The 13,074-nt window shown below is 47.3% G+C and overlaps 1 protein-coding gene across 1 annotated transcript in view; it reads right to left on the minus strand.

The window, feature by feature from the left end:
- Positions 1–13,074, minus strand: part of LOC140391700 (beta-1,4-galactosyltransferase 3-like) — a 101,112-nt gene that overhangs the window by 53,002 nt on the left and 35,036 nt on the right. Inside the window, exon 2 of the mRNA XM_072476463.1 lies at positions 12,781–13,016. Within this exon, the coding sequence (XP_072332564.1) occupies positions 12,781–13,016 (236 nt within the window). The remainder of the gene's footprint in view (positions 1–12,780; positions 13,017–13,074) is intronic.

A 13,074-nucleotide genomic window follows, 5' to 3' on the forward strand; every position in this document is an offset into this window, starting at 1 on the left:
GAGGGCTAGCCCTCCCATTGATTTTGTTTTTTGTAAGACCTTCTTTGTGATCCTAGCATTCTCTCTTCCCCCCCCCCCCCCCCCCCCCGCCAGCCCCCCCATACGAACGCCATGATTAGTTTGTCTAATGCTTTGAAAAAGGCCTTGGGGATGTAGATCGGGATGGATCTGAATAGGAAGCGGTACCTGGGCAGCACGTTCATTTTGATCGTCTGGACTCTCCCCGCAAGGGAGAGTGGGAGTGTGCTCCATCTTTGCAGGTCCTTTTTCACTTCCTCCATCAGACTGATGAGGTTCCATTTGTGGATCCCTTTCCTGTTTTGCTATTTGGATCCCCAGGTAGCGGAAATTGAGTCGGGCTTGTTTTAAACGGCAGTCCCGTTAGTGCTGCCCCACCTACTTGTGGGTGTACCGGGAAGATCTCGCTTTTGCTCATTTGAGTTTGTAGCCCGAGAAGGCGGCAAACTCGTTCAGGAGTGCGATGATTCCGTCCATGCTGCTTTGTGGGCCCGAGATGTAGAGGAGCAGGTCATCTGCATAGAGTGAGACGCTGTGCTCTCTGCAGCCCCTTCGGATCCCCCGCCAGCTTTTTGCCGGTCTGAGCGCAATTGCTAGTGGCTCGATCGCTACGGCGAACAGCAGTGGGGACAGTGGGCATCCTTGTCTGGTGCCCCTGTGCAGCTGGAAGTATCGGGAGTTGGTGTTGTTTGTCCGCATGCTCGCCATGGGAGCGTTGTATAGGAGTTTTACCCAGGAGGTGAATCCTGTTCCAAGCCCGAACCGCTCCAGCACCTCTGAGGTATTTCCATTCGACTCTGTTGAATGCCTTTTCTGCGTCTAGGGAGACGATCACCTCTGGTGTTCTCTCCCCGGAGGGGGGCATTATCACGTTTAGCAGGCGTCTGATGTTGGAGGTGAGCTGTCTAACTTTGACAAAGCCCATCTGGTCTCCTGCGACCACCTCTGGCACGCAGTCTTCTAGCCTTTTGGCTAGAATCTTGGCCAGTATTTTGGCATCTGCATTCAGCAGTGAGATGGGTCTCTATGACCCACATTCCATTGGGTCTTTATCTTTTAGGTATCAGCGAGATTAAGGCCTGTGCTAGCGTGGGTGACAGTATGCCCTTGGCCAGCAAGTCTGTGAACATCTCAGGCAGGTGCGGGTCCAGTGCTGTCGCAAATGTTTTATAGAAGTCCTTCGGGAATCCGTCCGGTCCTGGTGCCTTCCCCGCCTGCATGGAGCTTTCGCTGTCCATGATCTCTCCCAGTGCTAGTGGTGCTTCCAGGCCCCGTTTTCTGCCCTCCCCCACGACTGGTATGTCCAGTCCATCAAGGAACCGTTTCATCCCGGACTCCCCCTTTGGGGGCTCTGAGGTGTACAGCCCTTGGTAAAAGGCCCTGAATGCTTTGTTGATCTTTTCTGGCTCTGTTTGTAATGCCTGATTTGTGCAATTTCTCTGGTGGCTGCCTGCTTTCTCAGCTGGTGTGCCAGCAGGCGGCTGGCTTTGTCTCAGTGTTCGTATAGGGTCCCACGTGCTTGGCGGAGTTGAAGCACGGCTTTCCTGGTGGAGAGCAGATCAAAGTTCCTTTGTAACTCTTTCCTCTCCGCCAGGAGCTCTACGGTCAGGGCCTCGGAGTATTTACGGTCTACCTCCATTATGGAGTCGACCAGCTGCTGCCTAGCCGCCCTTTCCTCCCTATCTCTTTGTGCTTTGAAAGCGATGATTTCCCTTCTTAGTACGGCCTTTAGCGCTTCCCAGAACATGGAGGGTGAGTCCTCCCCGTTCTGATTGTTCTCAGTGTATTCTGCTGTGGCCCACGATATCTTTTCGTTGAAGGTCGTCACAGTTGGGATGTACCGTCCCCCTGGACGTACCCATGACGTACCGTCCCCCTGGGTCCGTAACCATCTTTGTCGCCCTAAACATCGTCCAATTGCTGATCAGTATTGCCACCCCCTTGGCCCTCGTCCCGTAACAGGAATGGTAGGTCTGTCCCACCCAGCCCTTTCTTACTCGCAGTCGGTCCTGCTCTCCCAGGTGCGTCTCTTGAAGGAAGATTATGTCTGCCTTCATGTTTCTTAGGTGGTTGAGGACTCTGGATCTTTTCACTGGGCCGTTGAGTCCCCTTACATTCCAGGTGACTATCCTGGTGGGGGGCTTCTGTCCCCTCCTCGTGGGATCAACCATATATATCTGGTGGACGTGCCCCTGCCCTCCGGGGTTCCCCCTTGTTAGGGGGCTGTCCAGGATGGCCGCTGTCACTGCTCTCTCCATGCGGTCCGGCCTCTGCACTCCGGGGCTTCCCTCCGTCCAGGGCCATGGGCGCCGCTGTGCGGCTGCCACGCGGGTAGCCCCCTTCAATCTGGGGTTTCCCTTTACCCAGAGGCCGTACTGGGTGGATGCTTGCAGCGATTCCTTGTTCCGAGCCCTTGGTTGCAGCACTCTGTGGCCCTATTGCTGTTCTTTTTCTAGCCTTGTTTGTCCCTCCGTCCCTGGGTTCCCACCCCCCCAGTCTCTCCCTTTCCTCCCCCTTTCCCCCCCTCTCCCGTATATACCTCCTTTGTCCCTCTTTCCCTTGCTCCTATCCCCGTTTGCTCTCCCGCCTCTGTTGAGTGGTCCCACCCGCCCTCTGCCTGGCGCCGTCCTCTCTGTTGGGGGCGCGCTGCGGCCCTGCTTTTTTGCATGTCCCCGGTGCTAGCTTTCTTGCTAGTGCGGCGACCCCCCTCGAGGGAGTTACTGTCTCGCTTCTCCCCTGCCCAGCCTCTGCATTTTTTTGCCCACTCTTCCTCCGCCTACCTTGCACTCCCCCTTCTCCGCTGCTCTTGTACCCTTGTGCTGGGGCCTGGTTTCCTACCTATGGTGGTTCGTTGGGTAGCGGTTTGCTTTTTATTCAGGGTGCGCTAGCCATGTTGGGGGTGGGGGAGGGTGGGCCTGCCATTGCCTCATCCCTCCCTGTCGGCGTGTTGTTGCCCCTTACCAAGGGTCCCTTGTTTCTACCCTCGCTGTTGGTTTTCCAACCTGTGTTCTTCGATAAATTTGTTTGCGACGGCGGGGGCTGTAAAGAAATACTCTTTTTCTTGGTATGTGACCCAGAGTTTCGCTGGGTACAGCATACAAAAGCGCACATTGTTCCTGTGAAGGGCTGTTGAATTCAGCCCATCTCCTGGCAAGGTCTGCCCCAATGTCCTCGTACACTCTAATGAGGTGTCCTTCCCATCTGCAGGTTCTATTTTGCCTGGCCCAGCGCAGGATTGTTTCCCCGTCTTTGTACCGGTGCAGTTTGGCTATAACTGCCCTCGGGTGTTCCCCCGCCCTGGGTTTTGGGCGCAGCGACCGGTGCGCTCTGTCCATTTCTGGTGGGTTGGGGAAAGTTTCCTTCCCCACGAAGTTGCCCAGCATCTCGGCCACGTAGGCCATGGGGTTTCTACCCTTGATCCCCTCTGGCAGGCCCACTATCCTGACGTTTTGTCTTCTTGAGCGGTTTTCCTGGTCGTCCACCCTGCCCTTCAGGCTCCCCTGCGCTGTGCCCAGTCTCGCCACCTCTTTTTCCAGGGCCGTGATCCGGTCTCTCATGTCAGTCGCAGCCCTCTCCAGCTCCTTAATGGTCGCCTTTTGGGTTTCCAGTTTCTCCTCCTGGGCTTCCAGTTTCTTCTCTGCTCTGCCCAGGGCAAGCTGCACCTCCGCCAGGGCCTTGGCCATTGCTGTCTGTACTGCAGCCTCTATGTCTGCTTTGGTCCCTGCCTTGCTTTCTTGGTGTTCCCTCAGCGCCTCGGCAAAGGCTGCCTTCCAGTTCCCCTCTGGCCCAGGGGGAAAATGCTCCTGTCTTCCCAGTTCTTTTTGTTGCGGCGAGGCTTCCATTCCGCTGCTTTGTGCGCCGATTAGCTCGTCTGAGTGAGCTTGTGTATTGCCCCGTTTGCTTTTGGTGCCATTTCTCACTCTGCTTTGTCTCCCTTCTGGCATTCCCCCCCCCCCCCCCCCCCACCCCAGGGCTTATTTTCCCCCTTCCATTTTTTTTCCCCTTTCCCCTCTTTTTCTCTCCCCCCCTCTCCCTTCTAAAGCGACTATTTTCAGGTAAGTTTGGTTATCTTTTTTGAGAAGATTGGAAGGAGAGAGGAGTGTTCTGACCCTTTAACAGTTTTCTTTTTCTAAGTCTTTCTTTTCTTTCTTTTTATTTTTCTCTCCCACCCCCACCCCGGCCCAAAAAGAGGGGGTTCTTGCTTTCTTTTTCTCCTCCTCACTCACCCAGGAACCAGAGAGAGAGAGAGAAAGGCTTCTCGTAGGGCCGGGAGTCCCCCTTTGTTCCGCCGCTGCCTGCCTCGTCCCCCTCCTCGTTTCGTTTGAGTGAGAGTGCAACGAGGCTGGAAGATTGCGTCCAGATTTAACCTTTCAGGTCGGTGATTTTTTATCAGAACTGGTGTGAAAACAAGGTGGGGAATTAGAAGAAGATGACTTCAAGATAGGTATTCCTGGAAGAAAGGAGAGTAAGGTCCTATACTGTATTTGTGTCCAAGCAGTCTACTAGTTAGTTTTAGAAAAAGCTTGGTGCAAGAAACATCTCTGTTATGCAAGAGTTGTTGGTTAAAAGAGTTTAAAACTCTTGTCAACTGAAAGACTCGGACTTCTAGGAATAGCCAAGCTGAGAAGTGAGTTCTAGATAGATGACTCCTGTGTTAAAGAACCTCGGAACTAGGAGAGTTCTGACCAGAGCTGGCTAAATTGTAGATGTTAGTGACGCTCATGTTGAACTGGGAGTTTACAGCAATGGGAGTTTACAACCATGGGGAGGGTGGGGGGGGTGATTTGATGGGGAAACCTTGCCAGAACTATGTGAAAGATCCACGCAATCTCAGCCCTAACATGAATTGTTCACAATTTACATAGATGATTTGGAGTTGGGGACCAAGTGCAATGTGTCCAAGTTTGCAGACGACACTATGATGAGTGGTAAAGCAAAAAGTGCAGAGGATACTGGAAGTCTGCAGGGGGATTTGGATAGTTTAAGTGAATGGGCTAGGGTCTGGTAGATGAATTACAAGGTTGACAAATGTGAGGTTATCCATTTTGGTAGGAATAACAGCAAAAGGGATTATTATTTAAATGATAAAATATTAAAACATGCTGCTGTGCGGAGGGACCTGGATGTCCTAGTGCATGAGCCACAAAAAGTTGGTTTACAGATGCAACAGGTGATTAAGAAGACGAATGTCCTTCATTGCTGGAGGGATGGAGTTTAAGACTAGGGAGGTTATGCTGCAACTGTATAAGGTGTTAGTGAGGCCACACCTGGAGTAGTGTGTTCAGTTTTGGTCTCCTTACCTGAGAAAAAACATACTGGCGCTGGAGTGTATGCAGAGGAGATTCACTAGGTTAATCCCAGAGCTGAAGAGGTTGGATTACGAGGAGAGGTTGAGTAGACTGGGACTGTACTCGATGGAATTTAGAAGGATGAGGGGGGATCTTATAGAAACATATAAGATTATGAAGGGAATAGATAGGATAGATGCAGGCAGGTTGTTTCCACTGGCGAGTGAAAGCAGAACTAGGGGGCATAGCCTCAAAATAAGGGGAAGTAGATTTAGGACTGAGTTTATGAGGAACTTCTTCACCCAAAGGGTTGTGAATCTGTGGAATTCCTGCCCAGTGAAGCAGTTGAGATTCCTTCATTAAATGTTTTCAAGATAAAGATAGATAGATTTTTGAAGAATAAAGGAATAAAGGGTTATGGTGTTCGGGCCGGAAAGTGGATCTGAGTCCACAAAAATCAGCCATAATCTCATTGAATGGCAGAGCAGGCTCAAAAGGCCAGATGGTCTACTCCTGCTCCTAGTTCTTATGAATCTTTGAAACAGTATTCCGACCAAATTGTTAATTTTCTGATTTCTGTTAAGTAACTCACTTGAATGGGCGGCATGTGGCACAGTGGTTAGCACTGCTGCCTACGGCACTGAGGACCCGGGTTCGAATCCCAGTCCTGGGTCACTGTCCAGATGGAGTTTGCAAATTCTCCCCGTGTCTGCGTGTGTTTCACCCCCACAACCCAAAAAGACGTGCAGATTAAGTGGATTGGCAACGCTAAAATTGCCCCTTAATTGGAAAAAAAGAATTGGGTACTCTAAATTTTTTTTTTTATAAAGTATCCCACTTGAGTTACTGGAGGTGTAAGTCAAAGGTGTATAGAAGGAAATTTGAGATGAGAAGTTCAGTACAGAGTACAAGTCATTGTATTCATTGTACTTTTAATATCTTTAATATAAGGGACTATTTAGGAAACACTGCAGCCATTAGTAATCATGTTTTGTTTTTGTGTAATAAAATTTTATAGTGAATGCAGGCTTATTATTTTAGTAAATATCTGGGTTTTTAATGTTATCTATCTCTACCGAGATCGAAGATCTTAAATTGTCCATCACCGCCCAAATGTTTCAAGACTGCAGAATTTTGATCTGATCAAATGATTTATCACATACTGCTTCACATTTAAAAAAAAATTTATTCAGGAATTTGCATAAACAAACAAACCAAATGAAAGTAGTAAAATTATACAACATAATAAATAACCAACACCCACCTCCCCGCCATACTCCATCTTCCCTCTCCCCCACCCCCCTCTTCTGACACCTCAATCCTCCTTGAAGAAGTCAATGAATGGCTTCCACCTGCGAGCGAATCCACCAACCGACCCCCTCAGGATGAACTTGACTTTCACCATCCTCAGACACTCCGCCAGGTTACACACCCACACACCCCGCTTTCGGCGACTCCAAGCCCCTCCACCCAAGCAAAATCCGTCTCCGGGCTATCAGGCAGGCAAAGGCCAAAACATCTCGACCTGGACTTCTGGATCTTCCGACACCCCAAGTATCGCTACCTCTGGACTCGGGACCACCTTCACCCTCAGCCCCTCGGACATTACAACCTCAAACCCCTGCCAGAATTCCATTATCTTCGGACATGCCCAACACATGTGGACTCGCGAGCCTCCCTGCGCACACCTGTCCTCTACTCTCGCAAAGAACCTACTCATCCTCACCACCGTCATATGCACCCGGTGAAGTACTTTAACCTGAATGAGACTTAGCCTCGCACATGACGAGGACGCATTCAACTTCCGCAGAGCCTCCTCCCACGTCACAGCCTCCTGTCAGGGGCCACTGACAGTTAGCGACACCGATGACAGGATAGCAACCCTGAAGGAGCTCACGGAAAAGTTCCAATTACCCAAAGGGTATGAAACAAGGTGCATACAAGTACGGAACTTCCTCCGCAGGGAAATGACGGCTTACCCCCAGATACTGAGACATTCGCTGCTTGAGGAACTGTTTGATGTGGGTGACCTAGGAAAGGAGAACTGTGGGGACCTATATGGGCAACTGTTAGAGGAGGTACGATTCCACCCCCTGGACGAGACAAGAGAGAAATGGGAGGAGGAACTAGGCATAGAATCATAGAATTTACAGCGCAGAAGGAGGCCATTCGGCCCATCGAATTTGCATCAGCCCATGGAAAAGGCACCCTAATTAAGCCCACATAACTCCATAATCCAGTAACCAACCCTATCTAACCTTTTTTGGACACCAAGGCAATTTAACATGGCCAATCTACCTAACCTGCACATCTTTGGACTGTAGGAGAAAACCGGAGTATCCAGAGGAAACCCATGCAGAAATGGTGAGAATGCGCAAACTCTGCACAGACAGTGACTCAAGCCGGGAATCGAACCTGGGACACTGGAGCAGTGAAACAACTGTGCTAACCACTGTGCTACCATGCCATGCATAGAAGTAGGGGGGGTGGGGGAATCTAGATCAAAGCACTATATAAGGCGAACTTGACCTCCACATGTGCAGGGCTGGGCTTAGTGCAGTTAAAGGTGATACACAGAGCACAGCTACCCAGAACTTGAATGAACGGGTTCTTCCAAGAAGTGGGGGACAAATGTTAACAGTGCCAGGGAGGCCCGGCCAACCATACCCACATGTTCTCGGCTTGCTCCAGACGGGGTGAGGTTCTGGACAACCGTCTTCGAGGCAAGGTCCAAGGTTGTGGGGATGAGGGTGGAGGCAAGCACAAAGGTGCCAGTCTTTAAGATATCAGGCCAGCCAGAACTCTATGGGGAGGGGGGCCGACCCCCTTTCTCTAATCGCGCAAAGAATCCCGATTGGCTGGCAATCGGTGGCACCATCCAAAGCAGCAGACCGGCTGACTGACCTGTTGGAATTCCTCCAACTGGAGAAGATCAAAATTCGCCATCCGCGGGTCAGAGGGGTTCCACAAGACGTTGAAGCTGTTCACCAACTTGCTCCAACACTTGTTTGTAGCTATCAGCCAGTAAGGGAGGGGAGATGCACAGTAGAGGAACTGAGCATGGCGGGGAGACGACAAAGGCCCAGGGAAAAAATAGCCATGGGCGCAACCGCACGAGACGGGGCACGAGGGCAAGCAGAGTGCCAAGGGCGGCAGCAGCAACACTCAGGGCTACTCACGCTAGGGCCAAGATCAGGAAGGATAGCTGAGGCAGAACAACCGCATGGGGCCCTTGGCCACAGAAAGGGGAGAAATAAGTAGTTGTTATGTATAGTGATCAGTGTGCTTAGAACATAGAACAATACAGCGCAGTACAGGCCCTTCGGCCCACGATGTTGCACCGAAACAAAAGCCATCTAACCTACACTATGCCATTATCATCCATATGTTTATCCAATAAACTTTTAAATGCCCTCAATGTTGGCGAGTTCACTACTGTAGCAGGTAGGGCATTCCACGGCCTCACTACTCTTTGCGTAAAGAACCTACCTCTGACCTCTGTCCTATATCTATTACCCCTCAGTTTAAAGTTATGTCCCCTCGTGCCAGCCATATCCATCCGCAGGAGAAGGCTCTCACTGTCCACCCTATCCAACCCCCTGATCATTTTGTATGCCTCTATTAAGTCTCCTCTTAACCTTCTTCTCTCCAACGAAAACAACCTCAAGTCCATCAGCCTTTCCTCATAAGATTTTCCCTCCATACCAGGCAACATCCTGGTAAATCTCCTCTGCACCCGCTCCAAAGCCTCCACGTCCTTCCTATAATGCGGTGACCAGAACTGTACGCAATACTCCAAATGCGGCCGTACCAGAGTTCTGTACAGCTGCAACATGACCTCCCGACTCCGGAACTCAATCCCTCTACCAATAAAGGCCAACACTCCATAGGCCTTCTTCACAATTCATAAAAATGCTTGTATGTTCTCTCATTGTACTTTAATCTATATTTGTCATGTAATGTCAGATTTCCGTTAGATGCCTTCCTAAGCACTATGTGTGGCTATGAAACCTGTAAACCAATGGTACAAATTGAAATATGTAACATGAAAACATTAAAAAACCCAAAGACTGTGTGTAGGCATTCCTACCAACATCGTCATGGACAGGCAACAGGGGTGGGGGGGCCAATTCTGGAAGAGCGGATCTTGCCTGATCAAGGTACTAGCTGTCAGGGTCACTGCCTGCCACGAGAAGCTGCTATGTGCTCTCTGTTCTGCACTTATTCCCCTGCTGGCAGAGGCTCACTCAGCCTCAGCCCTGGGGTATCCACATATAATTGTCCAGGCCCAACTTCAATTGGGGCAGGATTGCATTGTGGAATGGCTGCAATGGTGGGCAGCAGTCCAGATTGTATTTTATGACCGTCTCCTTCACACCCCAGTAGAAGCTGGAGATAGTACAGCATTATCTGTGGTCCTGTTTGATAAAATTCTGTTTTAAAACTTGGTATTTCAATCTGACATCTTTTTAATATAAATTTAGAGTACCCAATCATTTTTTTTTCAATTGGGAGAGACATTGGAAGAGGCAAGTAGAAACTGAAAGCTCAGCTGGCCAAGAGGACCCAGGAAAACAGAGGCCAGAATTCCGACAACTTTGTAGCCCACTTGTCTTTCTCTGCAGCAAATGTAGCAGAAATTACCAAGCCACAGTGGAGCTCCTGTACCACACCAAGTGATGCTTAACAAGAGTTGACCACTATCCACAGCCCAAATATCAACTCGCAAGGCTTCCAATACTATCATAGCTACTAAAATTGCCAAACAGAATTTACAGGGTGGCACCATTAAATGATCTTATAATAGTATTGTGTTTGCTAGTTTGTAAAGCAAAATTTTAAGGAATGTAACTATTTTTGTTCAGACAAGTTTTTAGCTTCTGCTCAAACAACAAAAGCTTTTGAAACAATTCTTTCATCCTTGCATTAGAACATTGATTCTAACCATTTTGTACAAAACTGTAACAACTGTTCTAATTAGAATCCCAATTCTCAGCATTTTAAATTGCAACTTATATTTTTTCACCTCCTCCTAAATACATACCGCAAAGCAAAGCCTGAAGTATAAATTACACGAACAGTGAAGTGAATCTGCTGCTTGCTACACCAATATTTATTATCCATTAAACATAGCCAAGATCCAAGGGCAGCACTGTGGCACAGTGGTTAGCACTGCTACCTACAGCGCTAAGGGCCCGTTCGATCCCGGGTCACTGTCTGTGTGGAGTTTGCACATTCTCCCCGTGTCTGAGTGGGTTTCACCCCCACAACCCAAAGATGTGGATTGGCCACGCTAAATTGCTCCTTAATTGGAAAAAAATAATTGGATACTCTAAATTTTTTTTTAAACAGTCAAGATCTGAAAGGCACCATTCCCTGTAAAATGATGTAAACAATGTTAAGTGACTAATTGACTACAACATGGCAGTGGGTTAAATTGAGGAGTGATGAAACAAAGTAGAGGTTTTATTTCCTGGAATTTAGATGGACTAATTGATCAAAATTGAAGGTATCAAGAGGATATCTACTTTATGTTTTGCTCGTTGGGCAGCCCAGAACTAGTGGACATAGTCTCCGAAAGCCAGACCTCTCAGGAGTGAAATTAGGAAACACTTGTTCACAAAAGTGTGGAAACAATTGTCCATAAAAGGGTGGTATAAGTTTGAAATTTCTTCCACAGATGGCAATTTGTGTTAGATCAATTGTTAATGTTAATGTTAACCTGCTGAGATCGATACATGTTAGTTATCCAAAAGTATGAAGGAATATGGAGTAAAGACATGGTATATGGAGTTAGGATCTCATCATGCCAGAACAAGTTCAAAGGGCAAAATGGCCTTCTCTGTTGCCTATTCAGCCTACGCCCCAAATGTGTTCTTTCAGAACAAATTTTCAATCTTGGTGCACTCAAGCAAGCCCCATGTGACCAAAATGATCAGAAAGCATTTATTGCTGATTTTGAAACCCTAAACAGAAAGGCTGATAGCTAGTGAGAATCTCTTGGCCATCAAATTTTTAAAAAGCTATTTATTTATTTCAAAAACAGAAAATAACGGACAATCTCAGCACATCTGACAGCAGCTGGAGAAAGAGAGAATGGAGCTAATGTTTCGAGTCTGGATAACTTTTTGTCAAAGTCTACTTTACACAGCTGTAATGTTACCCAGAAACATTGAAGTTGAGTGTTCTGGCAAATTCACTTAAGCGGGGCAGAGCGGTGGCGCAGTGGATAGCACTGCTGCCTCACGGCGCCAAGGTCCCAGGTTCGATCCCGGCTCTGGGTCACTGTCCGTTTGGAGTTTGCACATCCTCCCCGTGTTTGTGTGGGTTTCGCCCCCACAACCCAAAGATGTGCAGGTTAGGTGGATTGGCCACGCTAAATTGCTCCTTAATTAGAAAAAAAATGAATTGGGTACTCTTACATTTATTTTAAAAAATAAATAAAAAATCTGCTTTAGTGTCCACTAACTCAACAAATGAAGAGGAAAGCACAGGCTGAAAAATCAAACTCATATGGCCCAAGGCCCAATTCTAAATAAGCCATATGAGCAGCATGCTGGCCATTTCTGGGCCAAATCAGGTCTAAACTAATTTTGCCCCACTCCCATTTCAATGACATGTCCAGGAAGTGTCCTACAACCAACAGAATATATATACTAAACCTAACAGTGATTTAAATGTTTTGATAAGTTTTTGACAATTAAATTTAAATACCTGCACCATTATTTTGTCGCTGAAGTGAGTGACCAAATATACTAGCATAAATCCAAATTACTCATGATAATTTAGCTCCATTATGTCACCGTCAATCAGTTCTGTTTCAGTCCCAATCTCTGGAAATTATGGTACACTGAATAAGTCTGTAACTTGCATCATTATTTGAAGGAACTGCTTTTGATGGAAAATAAAACAAAATGCTATGACTGGGCTAGTATCCAGAAATTTCTGGGCCAATTTTAATTTCTGGCACTAGAAGCTACAGTTGGTTACCACATTAACTGCAATCTCTGGTGGTAGGAAAGACCAGCTTATTAAAGATAAAGAATGGAACAGAACAAAAGATTACACCTGTGATCTGGCTATATGCTGGCTAATACAAGCATAAGCAATGGGCTCAATCACTGATGGTTTTAAAATTAGGGCTACTCATAGCTGAATTGTGACATTAGATCCTATGGTACTGTACTTATAGAAGTAACAAAACCACAACTCCGTCATCAAAATAGCTATGTTTATAAGGATAAAAATCATATGAATCAAATTCTGATGCATACAGCATTTATCCCAACAGATCAACATGTCTCTGAGCATGATCAATACATTTGTACTTTAGATTCAAAAATAATGGTGGCATTTTGAATGAATTGTGAGAAAGATTTTAAAGCAGACTAATAATAAAACTAGTAATAATTTAAACACACAAACGCACAGCCAAAATCAATTAATGTTTGCAAATTATCTTCAAGTTAATTACCTGATGGATGACATATATTGTATACTGAAGTTGTTGGCGCTGCAAGAATGGATGAAGGTAATATAGAAGATGGCGCAAATGTGGCTCCCTGTTTCGATGAGGTACAAGGATTGCTGTTTTATATTGAGCTTTGCAGTGAGGGGGAGTGTACCGTCCACCAGCTTGAACATATGGATTTTTTCTTGCAATTTTGCTCATAACTGGAATTTTCTGAAAGCTGATAGTCAGTGGTCCAACTGTAAATGTTGACAGCAGGTCAGTCTAATGTACATGCTTAAAATAATAGACATGAAA

The sequence above is a fragment of the Scyliorhinus torazame genome, chromosome 15, assembly GCF_047496885.1.
Source record: "Scyliorhinus torazame isolate Kashiwa2021f chromosome 15, sScyTor2.1, whole genome shotgun sequence".
In the NCBI taxonomy this organism is placed as follows: Eukaryota; Metazoa; Chordata; class Chondrichthyes; order Carcharhiniformes; family Scyliorhinidae; genus Scyliorhinus; species Scyliorhinus torazame.